Genomic DNA, 27950 nt, shown 5'->3' on the forward strand with positions numbered 1-27950 from the left:
TTGTGCAATTTTCGGTGATTCGAGGAAGAAAAAATCAGGATTCACTGCGGTAAGTGATGTGATTACGTAAATACGAGCTATTGACTACTCGACGAAACAAAAACCCTGAAATCTCATGTGTTACAACACGCGGCAGAGATTATCTTTAGGAAAATCTGTAAAATTGATACATTTTATATAATATATTATATTAACCCTTTGCGGTCGGAATTAATTTCCCTTGGAAGGGATTCTCTTATATTTCCTTCCTACGGTGGCTGAGAGCAGACAGACGACCGCAAAGAGTTAATATATATTCTTGTATTTACCGTATGTACTTTTCATCGAAATACAATCGCGTCGGTGGAGATTTTATAGTGGGAAACCTGAGAAAGGAAACAGACAGAACTTCTTTTTTTGCTTGCTAAATTACTTTTTTTGATGGCTAAATAAATATATAAATCCTTTGACCATTCACCATACAATAATTAAACAGAAAAATAAACTAATCGCCAGCTGATATTTTTCCGCAAAACATCAGCGTCTGGCCTACTGTGAACTTATATCGATTCACAAATGGCGTCGCATTGGTGTTAGTGAACGTGTCCGTACATGTACGTTCGCGTACATCACCTGATATGATAGCGAAAAGTTAGTATATATTTATGAAAAAGAATAGAAAAACAGTGAGGAAACTGGATTGATTTGATGTCTTGCATAATTTTTGTAGGCAGTACATCGGGGATCATTTGAGATGCTCCCGTGGCCGAGTGGTTAGCGTCCCACATTATCATGTCGGGGGTTCGGGTTCGATTCTAGAGCTTGCCACTCTAGAATACATTCAAGGCGTAGAAATCTCAACTAGGTACTACTAACAAAAATGACGCAAATAATATCTATGTTGAGGAGGCAGACGTTCCACTGGGAACGTTAGTGCCATCCAAGAAGAAGAAGACATCGGGGATCCATTCCTCGGTAAGTGAATGAACGAATGCGGACGCGGCGTTTTTACCGTTAGAACGTGAAAAAAATCTGCACTCGTTTCATCCTTAAGACAAAAGACTTGTTTAGGAGCACAAGAACAGCATTCTCCAGAATGCTACGAACAGTTACAAACTAATCGACGACGCTTGGCGAAAGCTACTTCGTAAAAAAGCGACCGATGATCAACAACACCAAAAAATGACTTCAGTTCGCGAGGGACCATGTCAACAAGCTGTCGGATTTCAGGAAGCGCGTTATTTGGTCGGACAAGTCCAAGTTCGAGCTGTGTTCAAGCATCATGGCTGTTTCTCGTGGGCTGTAGATGGTTACATCGTCATTTTGTGCGAGAGCCTAGAAGAATCCATGCTGAAAATGAGACTACACCTTCCAGCAAGATAAGAACTCGAAGGATACTGCGAAGAAAACAGCAGCATTCTTCCGATCGGGCCGGATCAAACCAATAGTGTGGCCATCCCAAAGCCTCGACTTGAATCCTATTGAGAATTTATGGGCGGTTATTTGACAACACAATAAACTAAGGGTGCTCATACACTGTTTGACCAATGCCAAATATTTGACTATTTTTGACAGATAAAATTTGATCAACGTGTACTGATCAAATATTTGCGACGCAAAACACGACGAGCAAATATTTAGTACATGTTTGCTTGAACTTTTTTAGACCAATTTGTCGAACAATGTACTGACGTACGTTAAATATTTCAATCAAATTTTTTGTATTTTTGATGTTTGGCATTATTTATCATTGTTGATAATTGAAGAGGAGCAAACAAAGTGGCAAGCGGCAAATAAAACTGCCTAAAGAGATGCCAGATCATTTTTATTGTATTTTTTATTCATTTTATTCATGCCAGATCATTTTTATTGTATTTTTTATTCATTCATTTTCAAACAAGTGAAAATATGTTCAATTCAATTTCTATTTGAATTGTTCAGCCGAGAGAACCTTGAGATACTGTGGATAAATCACTTTGATATTGCCAACGTCCAAAACTGGGTCCACCGAATTCGGGACTGCTGTCCGTCGCTTCAGTATCTGTCGCTGCTGGGCAATCCCGGCGCGACTACTGCATGATGCTGATCAGTATTCTGCCCCAGTTGCGCTATCTGGACGACGCCGAAGTGACCGAGGCTCAGCAGGTCCAAACGAAGCAATTCAGACACAACTTTAATCTCAGCCAAACATCGTTCAATATCTTCGAAAGCATCGACCGGTCGGGGCAGAGCAGAAGCAGGAAGAAGGCCTTAGCGACAAGGGGACAGGGTGGCGGTTTCGGAGCAGAACAGAAGCAGGAAGAAGGCCATAGCGACGAGGGGACAGGATGGCGGTTCCGGTTCTTGAAGCGATTGACTGTTTATTTCGTTTTGTTTATATTCGAATAGTATGGCCAGTCAGCCCCAAGGATCAATATTGGCAGACTTTTTAGAACTGTTAGAGCCCTCGTACACTACAGACATTCCCCTTTATTCCGCGCGGCGAATGAGGTGAGATGGCTCAAGTCACTGCATTCCTCATATGTTATCTACTCGGGTATCAAAAAGAAGTTGAAAAGTAATGTAGCTTCCACAATGAAGCGAGGAAATTTGCTATTTCACGTCACTCGCCGCGTAGAAAAAAGGGGTTTCTTTCAGCCGACAGTTTGGTCGGATCGGCCTACTGGTGCAAAAACCGACCCAACTGAATCGGTGTAATGTGAGCACATGCATACCTCTCCGTACTGATTAAGAAGCCAAGCGAACTATCGGTCGACAAGTCAGTCTGCAGTCTGCGGGGGCTCTTAATGTTTGGCTGCACTTCGTCGGATCTGGAGCAGTTATTGCTCCGAAATTTGACCGAGAAAGTTGGGCAATAGTATCGAGCTAAGTTATTCGATGATAGTTAAGCCACTTCATACAGCGACTTGTAGCGTATTCCTTCATTTGAATTTCCTGCAAGGAATGATCAGCAACGAGTATTATTACAAACCACTTCTGGGAGACGTCTCCAACAAAGAATTGCAGCAAACAATTGACACACTGTTTTTTTTTTTCTGTGAAAGCTGATGGGAATTCAATAGAAGCTACTAGAGATTTCTAGAGCTAAAAAGATGCAATCCGAATCTCCTTGAAGGCGCACTAAGAGAAACCTTATGATGTGTTTAAGTGAATTTTGATTGAAATATATAGGAGTAATTCGATGATTAATAGGTTCATTTTGAATACAAGTATAAGTTTGACATGGGATTCCAACAATTAATTTAGTTTATTCGAGTTACCACTAAATCTAAATATTTTTCAAATTTTCTTCGCATCTTCGGAAATACATGATGTACCATGAAACCATGTTATCTGGCGTCGGAATCTGAAAGGTATACCAACGAGAAATAATGCAACTATGCTTCTCAGATACATTAACGCCGTTGGATTCCCAAGAATCTTGCCTTCAAACAATCGTGTTGTGATAGCAAACACACTACAAATGAATCACAATCCGATACGATCGAACATTTATTCTCTTTTATTAACTGCAAATTTCAAACATCTTGCAAAATATATCTATGTTACAGGCCCGCGATAAACTAGTAAAACGAGCGCGAGCATTTTGAAATTTTCTATCATTTTTCTATTGAAAAACCTTCGTAAAAGAAAAAAAGCAACCACCACTATCTTTATTCTTCGCCTATTCCTGTGCAGCTTTCTCGTTGTATTCCATGTGCCAGTCAAGAGTCATTTTCTGGACGGTTTCACCCCGCTCCTGGGCCTGATTACTCCAAATCATCACAATGCAGCCGACTCCTGTTGCAACCAGCGATTTAGCGATTTTGATGCGCACCTAGTTGCGACATGACATCTTGGCTGCAAACATTTTTATGAATTTGTTTAAGTTTAAGTTGATTGTAAACTTTTTACTGGATATAAGATTGAATGTCCTCTACGGTTTTATATTTTTCTGTAATACGAACGAAGTCCTCATATAACTTTGGAGACTCATTTCATAACTCTCACAGCAGATTTACTTAAAATTCCTCCGTTTCGCACTTTATTACTTGTTTTTGTTTTTTTTTTGTCTATTTTCCACAATTATAGCTGCATTGGCTAGAGCTACTGCTATAGCGCCGTATGATGCTACTGTTGAAGCCATTTTCATTTATAAACATTTTCTTCCTTGAAAAATGACAGCGGACGCACACAAAACAGTATCCGACTCGGCAAACAGTGTACCGTGTGATAACCTGTGTTTGTCATTCATTCCAAATAGTTGTATTTCCCCAAACAGTTTTATGTCAAATTTTTGGCAAATAGGTGTAATTATGATTGTAAAATATTTTTGTCAAACATGAAATTTGTACTAAATTTTGACCAAATTTTTTCTGTCAAAAAGTGTCAAATATTTGGTCTTCGGTCAAACAGTGTACGGCCACCTTAAGGTAAATAATTTTGGTTTGCCCAGTCGAAAATATGATCATGGTTTGTCCATTTTTTTGAATGCTCCAGCTCAGCGCACCTGTGTCAAATCAGGTATTCAAATGTTTCCAAACATATAAATAAAATAGCCTTTTTCATGATTTACAGTGATTTTATAGGATATTCATACGGATTCACATGTTCCAACAGTTTATAAAGTCCACCTTCTATTGGTACCTATTGGTACCAACGCGCCCCTCATTTCACATGATTATAATCATCTACCAGATGATTATTTGGTACGTATTCAGACCTTTTCTGGATTATAGCACTTACAAATATTGTAAACATCATGCTTTCACACCATTTGGATCAGATTTATACATCTAAATCATGTAGTTAATGCATCTCGATGGACTCAATTTTGATCATGGTTTGTTCGATGCGCAGATGTTGGTTTGTCCACATTGTTACTATGGCAGCCGCTTGGCGCGCAACAGTTTGTGTATGTTGTCCTTCGCGCGTAGCAGAAATATAGGGCCTGATTCTCCTGAGCGAATCTCATGTGACAGCAATGAGCTGCTCAAAGTCACATGACCAGGTCACCGTATCACCGAAGGCGGTTGGCAGGACACGAGAGGTTTATTTTGGAGTAAAATACTTAATAAATCACAAATGGTGCAGTGTTCATTGGAATATATGACCAAGCTTGTGTTTTTTTTTGCAAAGGCTCTAATTCCGCATTCGAGTTTTGACTTAGTGCCCGGTGCTAATTCCGAAACATTTACGCTAAAAGTTTGAAGAAAAGTTTTACTATTCTTCATAACATTGTAGTGACCATTAATTTCATAGTCTCCTCACATAAAAGCCATCATATTTAGTATCGGATTTAAACAATTTTCAAAAATATAAATTTTGTCCATAGACAATTAGCAGTTTCGCCTTTTGGATAGATGATGACATGCAGCTGAAGAAGATCGCCAACTCAAAAAAGAGAATAAGCCAGCAATCAAGAAAATTTCCATTCTCAAGTATGCCATGTCCCAGTTGACCAAGAAGGATCTTCAGCTTGCCTTCATCGAGCATAACGTACTCAACGTTTTGACGAATTCGTTGGGCGTCGTGCACAAATTACGTAAACCGGATTTTGGACCCTTTCCCCCCAACGTAACGCAATTTCCTATCTCTAATACACAGAAAGTAACGCAACCATGACATCCCTCCCCCCTTCTCGCGTTACGTAATTTGAGCACGACGCCTTAGCTCCTTATTTAACTCGACATTTTTGATACCTCAGCAAATTTGAGGTCCTTTTCCACAATTGATGTTTTTTTCCATCTTCCTTATCAATTCGTCGCACTTAACCTGAAAAATATAAAATTCTATCATAGATGAGGTTAAAAAAAATCGCACTCACTTTTTGGCTTCCATTGTTCGTACTAGTCGATAACAAATGGGGACACGACTTCAAAAGTCACAAAATGGCAAGTTTTTTTTTCACTACAATCGCCCACGAGAATTGAGTGAGTGTTCATGAGAGTTCATTCAAAGTAAGAATCTCACAGCAGTCGCCTTCGGGAATTGAATGAGGCAATTTTTCCGAGCTGCGGGCATTAGAATCAGCCCCATAGTTTCTCTGAGTTGAGTGCTATTTGCCATTAAAATGCCCAAGAAAAGGCAATATTCTGAAGAGAGCCTAAATTATGAATGGATCAATATGATGATAATGAACTCAAGCCATGAAAAATGCAACATCTACTTGGAAATTCGAATTTCTTCATTCAAAAATAGTCCCCTTTATTCCGCGCGACGAGTGACGTGAGATGACTCAAGTCACTGCATTCCTGTAGGCGAACGGAGTGACTAAAGTTTGCCACTAAGTGAGTTTTGAAGTCGTGTCCTCATATGCTATCGACTCGGGTATCAGATAAGAGCTAAAAAGTAAGGTGACTCCCAGAATAAAGTGCGAAATTTTGCTATCTCACGTCACTCGCGACGCAGAATAAAGGGGCGTGATTTTTAAAACCGGACAAACCATGATCAGAGGTGGACAAACCATGATCATTATTTAGTTTTGCAGAAAATAGTTAAAAACATAAAAAATTGGATAATTTGAACGCCTTATGATCTTCTTAGCAACCATAGACTTAGGGCTTTTCAACAAACCCAAACTTGTCTCGATTATATGTGATTTTCATTAAGAAAAATCGAGTTGCAGTTGCGTGAAAACACCCTAAATCGGACAAACCAAAATCATTTACCCTATTTATCCCTGAGTTTTCATTTTTTTTAGAATGATGATTTGTTGATGATGAATGTAATCCTCCCTTTATTTTTTTTTATTCCATTTATTTATTTGTCAGGCTCATTAGCATTTTATCTGTAACAGAGCCGGGTTTTTATCGTGTACATGTACATATGTTTATATTTCTATAAATTGTAAATTACACAGTAGTAGAAGTAGCCATTTAGGCGTTAGGTTTTATGTTCCATTACATTATGGTAAATTACACTGTAGTAGCCATGTAGGCGTAAGGGTATTCTATCTGTTCTTCCATTGTTCAGCAGACCGGACAGCGGAGACAGTTGATATTGATCATTGTTGGGTTATTTATAGAACAGCAGCCCGATGTTTCTTGCAGAGCAGAGCAGTTGTATGGATGAATCGATCTTTGTTCCACCGTGGATCGATCTCCATAGCTGATGATGTTTGCGTGGACGTAGTTATTCTATAACAACACAAAGATGGTCAATTGAGGGCCCTGAGTTTGAACTCACGATCGATCGCTTAGTAAGCGAACGCGTAACCAAGTGGCTACGAAGACCCCCCTTCCTCTCTTTACATCTAAGGTATTTCCTTATATTTTAATTCTGTCACATGTAAAAGTTCAGCCGTAGTCAATCAACAGAGGAAGGTGATATTCGCTAATCGGATAAAAAATCACAACGATAGTCGTATAATTTCCAATTATTTTCCTATTTCCTTTCTTTTAATAATATCATCGCAAAATCTCATTGACTGATTGCCCCCTTCCACGGCTTTCGTCTCCTGTTGTTCTCAACTGTTCTCACGAAACTGTTGTGTGTTCGTATCCGTGTTACTATATTCTCCGTTCTGCTCGATCTGTTAGCATATTTTTTTTATAATTCAAAGAATTCCTAACATCCATTTAGTTCTAATAAATTGTGTTCTTCCATGGTTATGTTTTTGCTTTCCTGACAAATGTGACTTTTAATGAGTTTTTTGTTTTGTTTTGTTTCGTCTAGCAGCTAAGAATCAGTTTGATCATTTTTCAATGTTTGTCTTACATGTTACGGTATATTTCTTCTTCGTCATCAGGTTCTGTCATCTCTATATTTATTGTTTGGTAATTATTATCGAATAATTGTAGTGGTGGTTTAATATTTTTGTTTGCCTTCTCCATGTTTGCTTGACTTGTTTTTTTTGTATGTATTCCTTCCGTAGGCTGTGTCTAGTTCAGTATTGTTCGTATAAGAAAGCTACGTTTCTTTCTGCGTTTGATCGATTACAGGAGGATTGTTGTTGTTTTTTAGTTTTTTTTTCTGCTAATTCACTAATTATAATAAATATCCATAATAAAACGGCTTATTTCAACAAATCGTTAGACGACTCTTTTTTTGTGTTGCTCTCGTACAAAAGATAAATTCTGCAATAAATCTTTAAATCAGTTTGCTATCAACAATAACAGATATACGTATAAAGTAATCATGTTTACCTAATCATCTTTCAGTAAATATAGGCAAATGTGTATAGTGTGTATGTTTGTTCGCATGTGTGAGTGAAAGTGTGTACATGTGTTCATCTGCAGCTACGCTAGGCAAGTGTTTCGCTCATTCTACAGTCAGGTTCTGGGTATCCCACGTTCGCGCTTCGGGCTCTTTGAGCCTGCTTCCTGCATTCACGTTGAAAAATCTACTGATTTGTTTCGCTCCCAAAACGGTTCTCATCTTATGTGCTGACATTTGACAGAAAGGTACGAAGAAAATTTGTACCTCTCACTTTTTTTTTGCTAGTACCCTAGTAAGTTGATCGTTTCAAATTGATTGGAATTGTTCTGTTCTAATGATTTATCCTGCCTGTTGTCTAACTTCCGCTCAGGTGTGTAATTTTTTTGACATGATATACCTTCGTAAAAAGTAGAATTGGTTTTTGTTTCCGTTGTGAACTCTATCTGGTTTGCAAGATCGCATTTGGCAACACGGTTATTCATTGGTATGTTTATTTTTCGTTCTTTTTATTTTAAATCGAATATGATTCTGGGCTACGGTAGAAAGTACTGTATTTGTGCTAACATCCAGATAAAAATGGGTATTATCGACTAGACTTTTTCTTTTTTTTCTTTTCAATATCAAAGATGGTTTTGAAATAGCTGAGTTTTTTCTTTCTGATTCAAGCAGACAAACGGGTGAAACGGGTTATAGATTTGTTTTCGACTAGAAGTATTGATGTGTTGCGAGTTTACTACATGTGAAAATGGGTGCTCGTAAAATTTTGTGCTGCATCTCGCGGTCTTGCGTTATGTACACAATTGTTTTTAGTTTTATCTTGCTTCAATAAGAAAATGATCAGCTACATGTTGCTGCTGGTTAATGGTAGGATAAACGAGCGTTATAAGTTTTTCTCAATTTGGGAGTCTAATGGTATGTATCGTATTATTTAATTCTTGCTTGTTATTTTTACAATTTCATTAAAGTTGACGGCAGTGATGAAAACCCTTGCATGTTTGGTCACATTCTTCTCGTTCACATTGCAACGGCGGAACATACGGTTGAGGCGGCGGCGCCGTTTTCCCTTCCGATGATTTTGGTTTATTTTATGATCGTTTGAATAATAATGCACTTGTACGGAATCAATTGAAGGATGAATCAATGAAGAATTAGTTGCATGGACATCGTGGTACTAACGCAGATTACAAACATGAAATCGACCACAAAGTATATTTGAATGATACGTCTTAAGCCATTCTCCGCGAGACCTGTAGACTACGAGGGCAGTCCGATAAGTACTTAGTCCACGAAAAAACAAGGGAAAAAGTGGCAATTTATTTCTCAACATAGTCTCCTTTTAGCTCGATACACTTGACCCAGCGATGCTCCAACTTCTTTAATCTATCTGAATAGTACGTTTTCTCGAGGTCTGCAAATTAGGCCTCCGTTACGGCGATGACCTCCTCATTCGACTCAAATTTCTGCCCGGCGAGTGACTTTTTCAAGTTTGGAAACAAAAAAAGTCGCACGGGGCCAAATCTAGAGAATACGGTGGGTGGGACAGCAGTTCGTAGTGCAATTCGACCAATTTGGCCGTGGCGACGGCGGAATTTCCATTTTTTCCATTTTTCTAAAATCCGCAAACACGCCCACTTCCACACACGGTCAAAATAGAACTACGAGCCCGATTTGGTTGAAATTTTGACAGTAGCCGTTTACGAGAATGTACTACACGATAAGTAATCTCTTTTGCGATACTGATACCATCGGGCGATGAGGCTAAGTACTTATCGAACCCCCCTCGTATATGTACAGGGTTACTGCCACCGATTCTCAAAACTGTATTATTCAAAATGGGTAAATTAAACAAACATTTCAGTAATTTTATTTTGCAGTGTAGTCAAATGCCAACATGACTTGTGTGTCTGCATTAAAAATTGATTCATTTGTGCGATTGAGATGCAGTCTTCAGAATGCAACGCGGTGCTGATATGCAACAAGTGTTCTGTACTCAATTGAACCTTCACTCCTTGTATACACATGCGCTTTGGCGAATGAACACGCACCGAAACATAGATGAAAAATCTTGTTGTCAACATTGTTCACTTTAAGGTGTGAACATCGTTACTGCACAGTGTTTATGAACCTCTTTTCTAAACCGCGCTTGAATCCGTGCCTTTGCTTTCTCTGTTAACTTATTCTTCTTCGCCCAAGCACATACGGTTGGTATGGATGCAGCGATGTTGTTTTTATGCTTTGCCAGAACGACCGAAGAAAAAAGGGGCGGTAAAATTTGATGTGTGTAAAATGAAACGCGATGAGAAGCGATGTTTCGTATCTGAATTCTGCACTCTCGTGTCCAATGAGTTTGGTACACTTCGTCTCGTCTGGCAAACAGAGGGTCTCGAAATCCCATGTTATCGGGAAGTGAGTTCGACTGGTAGATGCGAATGTTTCAGTCATCCATGCAACGTATTTTGAAGAAGAACTTTGGACTTAAAGCTTACAGAGAACAACGCGTTCACCGTCTCATTGGCAAGCAGAAGGTAACAGAAGTTCAAAGATGTCGTAGCGGTATGCGAGTTGTGAGATCCTCTTTTCTGATAAGAAAATGTTTTTGTTACATGATCAACCAACAGAACTATTGAGTGTATTCAGCACTGCTTCCAGAGATTCCCCGGGTTAATTTGGTCATCTAAAGGTTTAAATATTTTTCCCGAGATATGATTTTTGGATGTTTTTCCAATAGTTATAAGTTACTACACGAGGTTCTATATTTACAATGTTTTGAAGACCCATATACTTCACCTTGTCAAACAAAACTACTAGAATCAACCACATAGCTTTCAACAAGACCCTTCACCATCACAACAGTCACTTTTGGATCAAGTTGTTTCCCGGAATCAACCCAGTATATTCATGGGCCGGGGTATAATAGAATTTTGTTCCCCAAAAAATACCCAGAAATAAGCGAGTTTGTTTTATAGTAGTAATAGAACGTAGGTGAGCGGTACTGCGTTTAAATTCCCCTTCTAACAGAATTGTTTTCAATGTCTCGTCGTCTGGTCTACATAAGCACTCCCAGATTGTTCCTGGTGCCATCACTCATTTGATGTGACTCCACGAAGCGTTGTGCGTCATGATAAGGTACTTAACGAGTGCAATTCCTCCATGTGAAGGCTTGGATGGTGAGGCATATAGATGGACCAGGAAATCCAGTCCAGTTCGGAGGAGATAAACGGTCGGAGGAAGACGATCAAACGTGCTGCACAAAATGGTGTCATCGCTGGTGGGCGGTCCTCCAGCTGATATTCTTGTGCTCCGTCGGACCGAATGGAATCCCACAATCCCAATTACAAAAAAAAACTGAATTATTCACTCCACTGTTTTTAAATATTTTTTTATGTGGGAATGTATGTTCCCTTTGCCTTGATTTTTTTTTTTATTTTCCAATGCATAAAAAAGACGATAAGAGAAATGTCAAAGGAAAACCCATTATCGAGAAAGAAATGTTTTACGCGAAGCTGGAGGTTGTCTACGACAGCTTTTCGCATAGAATCCTCAAGATCGTCATCGGGGTCATGAACGCTCAGATCGGGAAGGAAGCCATGTACAAACCGGTGATAATATGTGTGAACTTTGTGGTCTGGTAGACCAATGTAGCTTCTTCCCCTGCATAGACAACATCAAGGCCATGTGTAGATCCCATGATCTACGAATCATAAGCCAAATTGATTATCTTCTCACCGATGGGTGGTTCTTTCCGGCTCACTATTCATTAGCGGTATGCATGCGCTCAAAGCTTTCAACTTTGTATCAGATTCGACAGAGCCGTGCGCCGCGGCTCAAACCCCAAAGTGCTAAGGAAACGTGCAGTGGCTTGAAGCGAAGCTACTCTAAGCTAAGAAATTTGATACAGTCTCTCTCTCCTGTCTCTCTGTTTGTCTCTCTTTCTTTTTTTTTCAAATACGGCTGGTGTACGATCCATACAACCATATGGGAACCCGTGACGAAGACACTAGTCATAGTCATTGGTTTCACACTATCTGATCATGCTGATAATCGGGATGTTCGTATGTTCACGGATGTTCAAGTGTGTTTGATGATTGTGCGCTATCATCTGAACAGATTTCTACAGCTACTAGCAATATTCCTACTTTCGAAGTTCAGTCGGTTCGGCATAAGCGCGGAACAGATCATGCTACTGGTCGTTCTCCGAAGTTATGGAAGTCTGCCACGATGTTCTTAACCTATGAAAAACCGATTAGTGGAATATTGGCAACTACAGAGGGAATTCATACCTATCCGCTGTATCGTAACTGTTTAAATTGATCGCTATGGATTCAGTGTCCTCGTTCTTCAAGCACTATATAAGTAGCGATCAACACGGATATATGTTGCTCCCTTTTTGCAATTACGTCGTCGACAGCGTGGTCGAAAGGTTCCAAACCGACACTATCTACACCGATTTAACAGTCGCTTTCAACAAGATTTATCACGAGATCGTTATCGTCAAGTTGGCATAGTTAGGTATCATTAGGACTTTGCTATGTTGGTTCGAATCTTACCTCAAAGGACCGCGATTAACTGTTTCAGTCGGAGAAAACAGCTCGGATCCGTTCGGAGCAATTTCTAGAATCACACAAATAACCCATTCGGGTCCAGTAGTTTTCATAATCTACTCCGATGATATTTTTTGGTTCTAGAGGAACTCCGAGATACATTTGCCGACAATTCGAAGATATATTTCCGGATCCGATCAACTGCTGATGCTATCTTTCTCTAACGGCAGTTGGATACGGTCGCTTCGAGGAATTCTTTCAATTGTATTGCAATCAACCCTGGGCGGCTGCTCGCTTTAGCCTTGACCTGGGCCCAGGTCAAATTCGCATCGATTAATTTCCTTGTTGAGGCTGCGTCGCCACAGGCCTCTGAGTCTACCTCTGCTGCGACGTCCTGCCGGATTCCAATATAGTGCTTGTTTGCAGATTTCGTTTCCGCTCCTTCGTAGTGTGTGGTTGACCCTCTTCCACTTACGTTCTCGAATCTCAGTTGATATCGGCTTCTGGTGACACCGACGATGGAGCTCGACGTTCGAGATCCAGTTGTGAGGCTACCAGGCACGAGTTATGTACCGCAGGCATCGATTGACGAAGACCTGTAGCTCCTGGGTGTTCTCCGCGGATACACACCACGTCTCGCTGGCCTTCAACAATACGGATTTAACGTTCGAGTTGAAGATTCAGATTTTGGCGTGAAAACTAATCTGGTTGGATTTTCACACATTTCGTAATCTCGCAAAAGCAGCCATTCGACGCTATCTGGCAGCCAAGACATTGAAAGCTTTCTACGATCTCCACTGCTTGCTTCGCTACTGTGAATTTGGGGCAATTGTCCACGTTTACATCCAAGGATTTGGTCTTGTTGACGTTGATTTTGAGATCTGTCGCAGAGGAGCGTTCGGCAAGGTCATTCAGCTTACTCTACATATCGAAGCGCCATTGTGCTAGTAGTACAACGTAATCAACCAGTTCGGTGTCGTTCAAATGTTCCATGATAACAGGCTGCCAAAGCCCACGGATCGGTACGTGGTCAATGAACCCACCATGATCTCGTCAATTACGAAGAGGAACAGTAGCGGCCCGTTCTGGTCGGGGGAATTTTTCGTCAAAGAAATTTCCTCCGACTTGCACTGTGATCACGCGTATTCTAGAGCTTGCCATTCAGAATGCATTCAAGGCGTGTTATTTGGCATAGAAATCTCAACTAAGTACTAATAAAAATGACGCAAGTAATACTACGTTGAAACGGCGAAGTTCCTCTAGGAACGTTAGTGCCATTGAAGAAGAAGAAGAACAGTAGCGGTGATCGTATACATCCTTGCCTCAGGCGAGATTGGGTCGGATGAGGCGTTATGATCCCTTTTTCATCTCATCCTTTCCCACACTACCTAATCTCGTTTCACACCTAGTGAAATTCAATTATCGAATTTCCTCAACCCTCAACCCAAAAATAATTATACTTCCCCGTCCGCAAGCTATCTCTCTCTTCGTTTGTCTTTTGGTGCGATGCTTCTCCCAGTAATAAACAAATGATTTTTTGTGTAGAGTTAAGCAAAATATGTAAACTAGTATTTGAGCCAAATGTTTGTCCAAAAAAAGGGTTATAAGAATACACGTGAAACAACGAACACTCGTGTGTACTCATTTAAACCGAAAGTCCAACAAAACACTTACCACATGGCGACCGTGACAGGACACGAATCAGCAATCTTCGGACTCTGTCTTATGCAGGACTCTGCACGTGAAAGCCTCGTACTGCGTTTCGATGAGGTCGACGATTTTAAATGGAACTCCTTTGCGTTTCAAGGCACCCCACAGATTTTCGTGATTGAGTCGGTCAAAAGCTTTTTCGTAGTCAATGAAAACCAAATATAGGGACTCTTGGAATTCGTTGACCAGGTCCAGGATGATGCGGAGCGTGACAATATGGCCCATACAAGATCTTCTGGCTCGGAATCCTGCCTGCTGTCATCGGAGAGTCGCGTCGATCTTCTCTTGTACCCGTTCTAGGATAACTTTGCACAGAACTTCCAGTACAATACACAGTAATATGATGCCTCACCAATTATCGCACACAGTTGTATCCCCCTTCTTAGGATCCTTCACTAAAACGCCCTGCATCCAGTCGATCGGAAATGTCGCGGTGTCCCAGATATTCGAGAATAGTTGATACAGCATTCGTGCGCATAGCATAGGGTCAGCTTTGAGCATCTCTGCTAATATGCTATCGACCCCGGGAGCTTTGTTGGATTTCAAACTCCGGATGGCTGGTTCGATCTCATGCAGCGATTGAGCCTCGGAGTTGACACGAGTGATGCGCCGAACCCTTGGCGGATCCTGCCGGGATGTTGATGGTTGATTGGACGTCGAAACGTGAACAAGTTATTCGAAATACTCAAACCATCAGCCAGGGAGTCCGCCCACGCTCGCTTGTTCCGTCTACAGGAGCGGTTAACTTCCTTCTGCAGAACGCATACCGTTGACGGGCTTTGTTCTTGGCTCCTCTGGTTTTCACCCGCTTAATTGCGGTTTTAGCTTCCCTACGCTCCTCAATCTTCCGTCAGATTCCATCCGTGTTCCACCCATTCCTCCGGGTGCGCAGCTGGTCCAAGTTATTTTCACTACTCTCGGTGAAGGCGTTCTTGATGGCCGTCCACTGTCCTTCTACGTTGCCATCTTTCGAAATCGTGGAGCCGATGTGGCGCAGTATACTTCTCACGCTGAAGGTCACGAGTTCAATTCTCAATCCCGACATTCTTCCAAAAATGGTGATACGCTACTTCACGGAAGCTAGACGAATTGGACTACTGATTAATAGTCAAAACAAAATAGGAAGCTCTATGGAGAACAACATTAGCTCACCATCAAGGGCCATCGTAGGCGGCGACGAGCTTGAGGTGGTTATTGAGCTCGAATATTTGGGATCAATAGTGACCGCTGACAACAACACCAACAAGGAGATCCAGAGACGCATTCAATCTGGAAGAAGTACCATGCGAAATAGTAGTGTGCCTCTGCACAAAGTTGTCTCGTACTGCAGAAGGTGCTGCAAACTGTCTACGGTGTAGTAGAGATGGAAGACGGAGAATGACGGCGTCGCATAATACCGTGAAAATGTCTGGTTCGAATTCTCCATTTGAGTAACTTTTTGGGCATCGAGAGCAAAGGAGCATAGCATGCACCATAGATCGACTAGATCGAAATGTTAGTGATGAAACGCCTGTGATCCTGTGAGCTTTGTTGTGTCAACACACAGCATCCCGGCTCTAGACTGCTTGATAAGGTTTCTCACGAGTGAATCTGTCTACAGAACTGACAAGTGGGTACCTACTCTAATGCTCCATCAGTGTTCATTTATAGTTAAATTTTAGGGGAATAAACGGCCCAGAGTGCCTCTAGATCAGCCACGACGAACTCAACGTCCTGCTAGTTATCTAGGCTAAATTAGTGCTATGACAAGGAAGACCGACATCCACTCAATGATCAACACAAACGTATTGCCCGTTTCGAGGTCCTTCCATTTCATGTCTTGTGAGATGATGTTATAGCGTGGGTTTCAGCAAAAAATAAGGCGCTGTATCTCAAGTCTTTCTGGTTTGATTGTGTTATTGTAGTAGAAACAGGTTAGGTAAAATTGGTTATTTTTAACATTTGAATTGCAAGGATATTCCAATTGATTCCGATACAGTTGCACGATTTCGATTCCGGAATTCTCTCTTCTTGAATCTTTTTTTTTGCCACCCATTGAATCTGAAAAAAGTATAATCGCGTAAAACAATTAAGTGCACCATTTTGACTTGAAAACTGAATATGGGGAATATGGGGCTTCAACAGACACCTTCGCAATCTATCCGAACTCGTTTTCTTCATTTTTTTATTTATTTTGTTCTTCAAGCCGATTACCGATTCGCACCAATTCATGTTAAACTTTCTTTTATTGCTTTTCGAAGTTGTTGTGTTGGTTCAGGTTTTGTTTTTGATTCATTCATTCAAATCGTCCCGATATTAGTATGTATATTTTTGATTCGCCCCAGCGTCCGAACTACCTTAGGGTTTGAGAATACGCTAAGTGTGCTTTTGTTTCAGTAATCTTAAAATTGTTTGTTTTTCGTTTCGTTCACTTCTAGCTTTTTTTGTTGATTCAGTTTGTTCGCGCCCTTAGATGCTACAATGTATGATAGTTGCAAGAACTTTGTTTTCGTTTATCTACAATCAAACGTTCGTTCGATTCGGTTTTTTTTATTATTTTCTTAACTTATTCTGTTTTCTATTGTGAATTCTAACGATAGTTCTCAAAGAAATGTTCATGTGTTGTATATTTTCGGCAGAACACGAAGTAATACATTTGGGCGATGGTTTGTTTTTTCTCTCTCTCATGAAATCGATATTGAAGGGATAAAAACTGACCGGAAATGCATCGAATATGTGTGAATGTTTTTGTGTCCTATCTGGAGGATTCTAACGCTATTTGTTTACCACTACTTTCTGCCTTACATTACACCTTAACCAACCCTCGAGCGCAAAAAAGAACAGACTGTGACTGAACCGAAGTGAACCACTTCGGTAGATTGTCATCAGTGCTGCGCCTCGGGTTATTTGTTCACTTGTTGTTTTGTATTTATTAAGTACTTTCAAGTTTGATTTTCACAGTAAATGAGCTATATTTTTCCAAAACACCACAAGTTTCTTGCTCGAAGAAAAACTTTCACCGCTCCGCTTTTTCCTCTTTGTTTTTTTTTTGTTAGCTCGCTTCTCTTCCTCATGTTGTCTTCGTGATTGTGCTTCGAGTATCAACACTTGCTAAAGTCTTTCTTTGATCATCGCTTTGGTGTTTGAGAGTTTCTTTTTTTGTTAATTAAATTTATTACTTTTCGGTTGTGTTTTGGATTTAATTTATCTAATTTTTTACTGATTACCCTACGAAAATTTGTTATATGATAACTTTTCTTCAATCAACTGTTTTAATTAACACTCAGTTTCCTGAAAGGAAGTACTTATCGTCTATAGTTCTAGTATTAGGTTATTTCTCAACTCTTTGAACTTACTTTCAACCTAAATATGGTTTTGGCTCTTCCGCTGGCGCTGTTCGCCAGCGCTCTTCGCTCTTCTTCTTCAAAATAACCTGTAATAAAATTATGTTAATTTCTTGAGTGTGTCTTTTCTTCTTTCAAATATATATAAGTGTTTATATATGACGCTGCGTGTGGAGCAGTCGTGTTTTTTTTCTTCATATATATATATATATATATATATATATATATATATATATATATATATATATATATATATATATATATTTGCGAAAAAGAGATTTTATTTAATCATATTAGATATATAATTACTAATGGTTCATGTAGGATTTTGTTTGTAACTCAATACCTAGCGTATTGAGTTCATTTCTGAATCGTATTATCTCCGCGTAAAACCGTAATACGCTTGTTAATTTGTATGTGGGTGAGCTGATTTGTTTCATCAACTCTTGAAATGATGCTCTTCTTTGACCGATATTGCCTTCACAGATTTTCTTGTCAATTTTACGTCTTATTGTGAAATAGATTTTATATTTGCATTTTTAGTGTTTTTTGGTTTGTATAGAATACATTTTATGAGTATGACTCACTTCGGTTTGCTGCTCCACTCTAAAAGTATGTTTTGCTTGTACTGTTGTAATGCAGTAAATAGTTCGATAAGAAAGAGGAAAAAGGCAGTCTCTAGTATGTTAATCGTCGAAAATACTGTTCTCGTGTGTTCTAGATGCATTATTCTCATTCAGTTAAGAGATTTTGTTTGTCTTTTATGTTCTACCTTGGGATTTTTTTGGAAGATTGATAGAAGTTTTGGCCCAATCTGAATCGTTTGTTCTTTATTCTCCAATTCTAGCTGCCTTCAAGGGAGCTAGTAAATGTTTATTGATGCTTTGAAATATAACCCCTTGAAAACGGACTGAGCTCGACCGCACCTGTAGAAACACACAGAAACAAACCGCTACACTGGCAACACTGCCTTCAGTTTATACTTTATACAGTGTCGCACTAACTGCAGTTCGCACTGAGATGTTTCACGGGTTGGCACTCGGGTTCACCAATATAACTATACTAAACTGTCAAGTTCCGAGTATTGTTTTGGAAAATCTAAAAATGAAGACTATGGAAATGGAAAACCGGAAGCTTTTGTTTTTGTATTATTGGAATCGTAATCCAATTCGGATTCAGATTTTGAAGAGTATATTCGCGTAGACGGCATTAAGCTACGTGTGCTTTTATTGGGAGGCGAAAATAATGATGGATATTCAGGTGGAATAAACATGCTTTCAGTATCAAAATTATGAATGAAAATTTACTTTAACGTATAAAATATTTATTTTATGTGATGAAATAAGAGGTTTTTTTCCGATATCGCAGAAACATATCGAACGCCAGCTGTGTCGAATGAGGATTTTATATTATAATAGTAATAATTTGTGGAACAAACAGGAAATGCATCGGAAAATGGTTGAGTGAGTGTCAGAACTACAGGTGTTAGGTAATCAAACAATATGAAGTAAAACTTGGCCCTTATGATCTGATAGAGAATAATTTATCTCCCAAGCACCAATATCGCCACCAGACGTCGACACTGTACATTTGTCATCGCAAATATAAACAAATCAGACTATCTAACGCACACCAACAAACCACCGCATTCGTGAAACTGAAAACGTTTTTTTATCACAGAGTCAGTTTGGCACTGACTCAGTTTTAAAAACGAATTCGCTATTAGTAACTCATACTGAGCATAATGTCTAATTATTGCTAAACAGTAATTCAGAAAAAAAATGGGTGGGTTTTATCTATGATATAACCGCAAGGTTGACGTGGGACTATTTTAGCGTAATAATCATTTGTTTGTTTTGATTAAATTTTTTATTGAATGAAACAATTCCCGAATTCAATATATTTGCTTTGTGGGTAAAAAGATTGTATAATTCCATATAAGGTCAATTCATGCATTGTGATAGATTATGTTCTTCGTTACAAGTAAATTTAATGACAGTCTTTTACGTTTGGTATGATACCTAGGACAAAACAAGTGAACGGGAGAATTATCAAACGATTATTTTATTTAACGTTTCCTTCTGAAAGATGCGAGTGCAGAAGTACCCCCGGAAGACCGTTTTAAGGAAACATATTCTAGTTTGCACAAAGGCAAGCGAGTACAAAAGTACTCGCAGTTTGCATTTATTTGCTGAGCCGATTTCACATTTCAGTCGGAACAAAAATACCCCCGAGTTCCATGTATTTCCAATGCCGATTTCCCCACGCTCCATGGATTTGAAGTCTGTGGTAGGGAAACACATTTCAGTCGGAACAAAAACACCTCCGATTTCCATGTATTTCCAATGCCGATCTCTCCAACGCTGCTTGGTTTTGAAGTCTGCGTTAGGGAACACATTTCGGTGAGAACAAAAGTCCCCATACTTTCATGTATTTACAATGCCGATTTTCCCTAGGCTGCTTGGTTTTGGTGGCTGTGTTAGGGAAACCGTAGATCGGGCCAATCAAAATGAGGCAGCTAGGGCGTTTAGATAACGCTTAACATTTTAAAGTTATTCAATTGTTTATCTAATGAAAAATAACATTTTAATTATTGCGATAGAAGCGTAGAAATATTCCCTATCAATTGATGCAAACATCTTTCCGATCCAGTAAGAAATGTTCGAGTTATAAGCATTCGGAATCTTTCATTTTTTCCTGCATGTTCTGTGTTTATGTTTTCATTTTACCCCCCATATACTCCGGTTAGACGTAGTCCCACGTCAACAAATGCCAGGAAATCGAAAGGAAGTGTTTTGTAATATTCTTTATATTCAATTTTGTAGGATATTTAACACGAATCGGTCGAAATAATTGGAATCCAAGTTTCTAGAACAGAATCCATTCTCAGTTATATCCTCAAACGTCTTGATTCTCCTGAAGATGGAAAGATCTCAAGAGCACGAACAACAAACACAAGATTGCAATAGATATTTTCTAAAAGTTAGGCTTGTTAACGGGTGAGTCATAAGTAGCGGGACTTAATTCATGTCACGTTTTCCGCTAGAGAGAGACAAACAGCTGTGTGTGGTTTTATTTTCCTCTTTGTGAGCGTTCTTCGTGCTGAGTGCTAAGTTTCGCTTTCGTTTGTTTACGATGTAGGTCGCGGAACAGAGTTTTTTATTCCGAGAGCACGTTTTTCGGATCAGAGAAATTTCTCGTCGGATCGGACGATCCAATCAAGTAGTGCTCAATTATTTGGCGAATCCTCAAGGATACGGTAAGAAGAAGAGAGCTCCACGTAAATCCAAGCTCTCTGATCGGGATAAGCGGGAAATAGCTAGAACAGGTCGCATGTGCAAATAAAGCAATATTTCAACTACTTAACTGCTCGGGTGACAATTCATCAAATTGTGGTAAAAAATCCTCACATAAAGAGGGCTTAAAAGGTTAAATTCCTCACCTTGCAAGCAAGGCGCTTATATCAATGTATAACAGGTGAAGCAACATCATCACTTCAATAAGAAGGGGATTACGGTTTGTGGAGCGGGGGTTGTTTGTTTTGTTATTGCTAGGATACGCTAGTGGATATGAGAACGAAATTCTACAAAATCATTCTTTCTTTTTCACATAAATTCGCGAAACCCGAACATAGTAGGCATCGTTCGAACAAGCGTCGTAGCAGTTTGTAGAGAGCCGCCGGCAGCGTTCTGATGCTGTTTGTAAACAATACCGACAGCATTTCCAATATGGCTGAAAGTGCATTTCATATGATTGTTTCACCTGGTACATATAGAGGCGCCTTGATTCGGACCAAGGCGCTTAAATCAATGTATAACAGGTGAAGCAACATAATCACTTCAATAGGAAGGGGATTACGGTTTGTGGAGCGTGGGTTGTTTGTTTTGTTATTGCTAGGATACGCCATTTTTGCATTTTCACATGCGAGAGTAGTGGAAATGAGAATGAAATTCTACAGAATATCCCTTCTTTTTCACATAAATTCGTGAAAGCCGAACATAGTAGGCATCGTTCGAAGCGTCGTAGCAGTTTGTAAAGAGCCGCCGGCAGCGTTCAGATGCTGTTTGTAAACAATACCGACAGCAATTTCAATATGGCTGAAAGTGCATTTCATACGATTGTTTCACCTGGTGTATATAGAGACGCCTTGCTTGCAAGACGTCTGAGTTTTGCCAAAGCTCACATGAACCGACAGTGGGGCATGGTATGTTGTGACAAAGAATGTTTTCAAAAGAATACATTTTGCTATATACCATAACGAAGAGTTCTTCAATGTATAGGTTATCTTCACTGATGAAAACAAGTTCAATTTGGATGGTCCTGATGGTTTCAACGGGTACTGGCGTGATTTACGGAAGAAGGAACCGTATTTTTCAACCAGGAATTTTGGTGGAGGCTCGTGCATGGTTTGGGCGAGGTTCAACGCAACCGGAAAGCTCAAAATAGCTTTCACATCATTCAAGGACATGCACATGTTCTGGAATCCTACCGTTTTTGCGTGGATATCGTCACATAAAAAATCACATTCCAGCAAAACAATGCTTCTATTCATACCAGCAAGTAAACTAAGCAATGGATTAAGGGCCAAAATCTAATTTTTTGGACTGGCCGGCTCGCTCTCCAGACTTGAATCCTGTTGAAAATCTTAGGGGGGATCCTTGTACGCAGAATCTACACTGGGGGAAAACGGTACACCACGATTGAAGAACTCAAGGTCGCAATTTCGGAAAAATTGAAAAATAGTATTCCAACACTAATTTTGAACGTTATTAGTCGAAATGGCAAGGATACCAATTATTGACATGTGAATCAGCCTATCGTTTTGAATTTTTCATTGATAATATTTATGAATTTTGAAATGGTCTTATAGAAACTGGACAGTTTAAATTATCATATTTAAGCACAATAAATAAACAAACAACTCTTTTGAACGGAATTGACGTTAAATATACTTTATTCTAAGCAGTCTACAATGTATGAATGAATCTAGTTGAAATTCTAACACGATATTTTGCAGAGAGATCGCTCAAATCGATCGATTTGATTCCTTTTGCCATTGGCACATCGACATCAGGGCGATCTTCACGTCTGCGTTTCATGCCTGAGCTGGGCCAGACTGGAGCTACACTCACTGAGCGATTGCGTTGTGGATTTACCGAAATGCCGTCAACTTTTTTTCCCAACTCAGCAACGATATCGTGCAGTTGCTGAACTTGTGATGGCAAATCAGCGAGCGTAGGTGTTGTAACCGATTGTTGTTGATCAGTTATATAACTGCGAATTGATCGTCCTTTCAACTCCTCTCTGCAGGAATGACAAACAAACATGATCTTTCCAGACGAGAATGTATCCTTCAGGTTCCGTGTGATTAAACCACAGCATTGCTGGTTGTTGTGAAAATAAGCCTCTCAAAAACCGCAACGTATTGGCTCAAGATCATTGATGGCGGTTTGACATTCTCCGCATAGTTTCTTAGCCATTGCGCTTGAGATAGAATGCAATGATTAACGCCGGCAAGTAGGCTGTATCGGTGTATGAGATAATTTATAGCTGACTCAAAAACGCGTTGTTTTGCTTCATACACGAGAACACTTCACTTGTAAAGACACTCAGCGGTACGATGAATCGACACACAAATGAGCAGACGCAACAGAGAAGCGCTAATGTACGACACGAGCTTGTAAACAAAAATAAAAACGATTCAAAAACACAGAAACAATGGGAAAAAAGCACGACCAGAAAATGTAGTTTGTTTATATACAAGCAGTGATGCCAGTTGGATTCTCAAATGAAAGCATGAAAAAAATTGTATTTTCCAGGGCAATCAGCTTGTACCGTAATGGGATTATTTCGATAAATAAATTAATTGAAAATTGTTTTAGAAATTCAACAACTTATATTCCTTCAGAACTCCGCTGACAATGATCCTATAAAATCCAACCATGCCATACGTATGGCATTTATTCGATATCTTATTAGTAGTTCCAGTTCTAGAAAAAAACCTTTGAGCTTTAGCTAAATATAAGTTGTGACCACTTGTATTGTAATGACAAAAGTGACCAGATGGGCGTGAATAGCCAAAATGGAGAGATAGCTGACTACCAAAGCCACGGAAAGGTAAAAGAACATGTCAACATTCATCTTTTCATCAGCCATGATTGAGGTTTCGGCCAACATTTGCTTCATTTGCGATACTTCATCAAACAACCCTGCCTATTCTTGTCCAGCATACACTAGTTCTTCCGGCTTATTTAACACGTTAAGCCCTGACCGAGCTAGAGGACCAAAGATGAACCTTTCGTTTGACTCACGTTGGTCCCTGCGGATCAATAGGGCACTTTTATAAAAATCATTATAAATCTTTATAAAAATCAAGTCTTTATAAAAATCAATTTTTCGATTTTGTTGCTGTCGTTTCCTGCTGACACTATCTAAACAAAAAGTCCACTGTTTGTGCGATGAAACCAGCTCAACGTATTATGACATAATCATAATGACATGACATAATCCTACGCGGGACATTTTGTTGAAATGCGGGACTGTCCCGTAACGCGGGAAAGTTTTTCCGAAGTAAATACTAGCTTATACGAAACTTCCGTATGATACTTATTAGCCATCTCAGGAGGCAAATGACATTGGCATTAATTTGCAATGCCAATTTCCTCACGCTCCATAGATTTGAAGTCTGTGTTAGGGAAACATATTTCAGCCGGAACAAAAATACCCCCGACTTTCATGTGTTTGCAATGCCGATTTCTCCAACACTGCCTGGTTTTGAAGTCTGTGATAGGGAACACATTTCGGTGAGAACAAAAATCTCCATACTTTCATGTATTTGCATTGCCGATTTTTACAAGACTGCTTGGTTATGATGGCTGTGTTGGGGAAACCATGAATCGGGCCAATCAAAACGAGGTAGTTAGGGCGTTTAGATAACGCGTAACATTTTAATGTTATTCAACTGTTTATCTAATGAAAAATAACATTTTATTAAGATGCGTAGAAATATTCCCTATCAATTAATGCAAACATCTTTCCGATACAGTAAGAAATGTTCGAGTTATAAGCATTCGGAATCTTTCATTTTTTCTTGTATGTTCTGTGTTTATGTTTTCATTTTACCCCCCTAATACTCCGGTTAGACGTAGTCCCACGTCAAAAAAAAAACTGATTTCACGATAGTCGACAGATCTAAACGCAATACTCATTTGCACTATCTTCTGAACTACAGCCGTTTCCGAAAAATGAAGAACAGACTATGCCAAAACTTTTATCTCATTGACTGCTGAAAAGGAAAAAAGCCAAATCATGATACAGGGTCAAAAATCAAAAATAAAATCCGACAATAACTAGTGACTCAAAAGTGTTTTACTTTGAGTATGGGCGATTCCTGAACTAAAACATTGCTGACTTCAAAGCACTTCAAGAACTATCGTTTGCGACTGTCTCCGGATTCGTGTTTGAATTTCATTTTCGTATTTCTTAGAGTATTCATAGATAGTGTTTTTTTTTGTTTTTGTTGCTTTAATATTTTGGTGGTGATAGTTTTTGTACTTTGCATACAGCAAGGGGCACTTCTTACGTGTGTGAGTGTGTCCGTATGTTCGTCCTTCCGTTCTCCTTTGTTTGATTTCTGCTTTTGGGCTTTGATTCTGTTTAAATGACGTTTGAATCGCTTACCGCTGGGCCAAAAGTTTCGTTCCAACTAAAGAATAAAGGATGTTCTTTCTGCTCTAAACGAATGATGAAACCAACCAATCGTAATCGTTAATTTTCTACGCTATTGCAACAGTAGTTTTCATTTCATCGCTCGCTACGGGAGAACAAAATAAAAATAATAATAATTACATAATGATGAAAAAACAACTCACTAAAAATAAAAACTTCTTTGAAACACAAAAATAAGTGTTGAGTGTGTGTCAATCATTTCGTTTTCTGTTTTGCATGCTTTTGTTCGCTTAGTATACAACAACATTGACTAATACAAATTGGCTTAAAATAATACTTATCGCGTTCAGAATCCTGCTATCGCCTCTCACTGGGGATAATAATTTCGAAACAAGTAACAAACCCTACACGTGTGTATGATTTAACACTCAACGCGTCTGTCATCTTTCGATTTGTACGGGAATGAATTTTTCTTTGTGATTCGGTTTGGCTCTAATTTTCCTCCTTGTCCTATATTTGAATTGGGCTAAATAGATAAAAAGCGGAACACATTATTTATCCCTTCCTCTCTTATCATCTCTCCACCTACGTTTGTTTTTGTATCTTTTGCTGTTTCTCAGTTTGATTCGCACTGACTTTTTGTTAGAAGTATTTAGTTTGTTTGTCTGCTACTGTTTGGATTCGTAAGATGTATTAGACCCTATCGCAATACTCGAATAACACCTGTGAAAATTGTTGTTCATACTCTGTTATTAGTTTGGTTTTAATAATGATTACTACCATTGTGTTTCTCTTCATATTATAACCTATCAACTAGTAGACTTTTCAGTTTATCTATAATTACTAGCTTGTTTTGTTGTTCTTTTTTTTTGGTATCTTAACATTTGTTTTCTTTTTTTTGTTCGAGTGTAGAAAAAAACAGTTTTTTTTAAATTCATTACTCTTCCGTATGGGTGTGGGTGTGTTGAGTTGCTACGCGACCACGCGTAAAGTGTTCGTGTACGCGAGAGATTGGGAGTGTATGTGTGAGTGTGTAATGTTTAAGTTGTGTCAAGACGACGACGGCGACGACAACGGTGGTGACAACGACGATGTTGAAGCGTATTCGATACAGTACTGCACATCCGTGTGTGTGAGTGTGCAGCATGTGTTTGTCCGTGCACGATGGGAGCACGGCGTAGGGTGGGAGCAGGGCTCTTAAGAGTAGATGGTGATGACTTCTCGGCCTCCTCCTCGCACCATTAGCACTCGCTCCAGGCCTTCAGTTAACACTTCCAGGAATTCCATATCTATTGGCGGACATGGGTTAAGGAAAATGGTTTGGGTTTGAGATTGCTGAAATTCTGAAAAAAAGTTAGCATTTCACATACAGACCATAGCTGCAAATTGGCATGACGATCGATGGTATTTGCACAAGAGATATTCTTTTGTTAATGTAGCTTATTTATTATAAGTATTTAGATCACAGAATTGAAACATCTTCTCCTTCTTAAATGGCCCTACCGTTCCTAGAGGAACTTCGCCGTCTCAACGTAGTATTACTTGCGTCATTTTTATTAGTACTTAATTCAGATTTCTATGCCAAATAACACGCCTTGAATGCATACTGAGTGGCAATCTCTAGAATGCGCGTGACCACAGTGCAAGTCGGAGAAAATTTCTTTGACGAAAAATTCCCCCGACCAGAACGGGAATCGCACCCGAACCCCCGCCATGTTAGGTGTGACGCTAACCATTCGGCCACGGGAGCACTCGAGCTCCGGAAGTCTATTACAGTAGAACCCCGATTATCCGCTAAAGCGAGTTCTATAGTAATTCTATTGGCGATCTAACGCAAAACGTAAACGATCGGTGAGACATCTGGATTTTGTTTTTGAACTAAGAAAATGATGCTAATGTAACCTAAAACTCAAAAACAAATCACGTATATTTTACTTCCGGGCTTTCCGAGGTAGTTCTCACATGCAGGAATCGTGCATTTTTCTACTTGTGTTTGATTGTGCTCTCGAATTTCCTTCTTTAATTCAACCATTGTCAACATTTTTATAGTTTTCACTACTGAAAGAGGTAAATAAATAACATATTATATATAAAATTGCGCAGAATTAAATTTCTTACAAACTCATCGCAATCAAATAATCTTTTATGATTATAACATTGTAATTTATGGAAAGAACTACAAACCTTCCATAAGCTCACATGGTAAAATTTAAAACCATCATCACTTTCACCGCAGCGCCACCTAGGTGTAGATTTGTACGTTAGATCGCCAATAGAGCTTTCCGAATTTTGCCAGTGTGTGGCATGTCTTTTGTGTTGGTCATAGCTTTAACATTGGGCCTGATCACGAACGGCACTTCACGGTGAAAACGAAGTGAATTGTATACAACGTTATTACGGCTGCCACCGTGTGTGTAGAATCCGGAAGAGTTCATGCGTCGTGACAACTTTGATGAACTCGGTGCTATTATGAATATCACGATACTGTCACGTCACGGGGTATATTTGTCACTTGTGTTTTAGATGGTGAAAGCCAGTCACGCGGAATGGAGTAAGTTTAATTTCGGATTTATTTAGCTTTTTTGCTAAC

The 27950-nt window shown here is 39.4% G+C and overlaps 1 protein-coding gene across 12 annotated transcripts in view; it reads right to left on the bottom strand.

Annotated features, from left to right (window-relative positions):
- Window positions 1-7320: 7320 nt before the first annotated feature.
- Window positions 7321-27950, bottom strand: part of LOC129767221 (solute carrier family 12 member 4) — a 588731-nt gene continuing 568101 nt past the window's right edge. For all 12 annotated transcript variants that reach the window (XM_055767881.1, XM_055767883.1, XM_055767880.1 and 9 more), the window contains one exon: window positions 7321-26649. In XM_055767881.1, coding sequence (XP_055623856.1) covers window positions 26558-26649 — 92 coding nt within the window. In that variant the 3' untranslated portion in view covers window positions 7321-26557. The remainder of the gene's footprint in view (window positions 26650-27950) is intronic.

Source organism: Toxorhynchites rutilus, chromosome 2, assembly GCF_029784135.1.
Source record: "Toxorhynchites rutilus septentrionalis strain SRP chromosome 2, ASM2978413v1, whole genome shotgun sequence".
In the NCBI taxonomy this organism is placed as follows: Eukaryota; Metazoa; Arthropoda; class Insecta; order Diptera; family Culicidae; genus Toxorhynchites; species Toxorhynchites rutilus.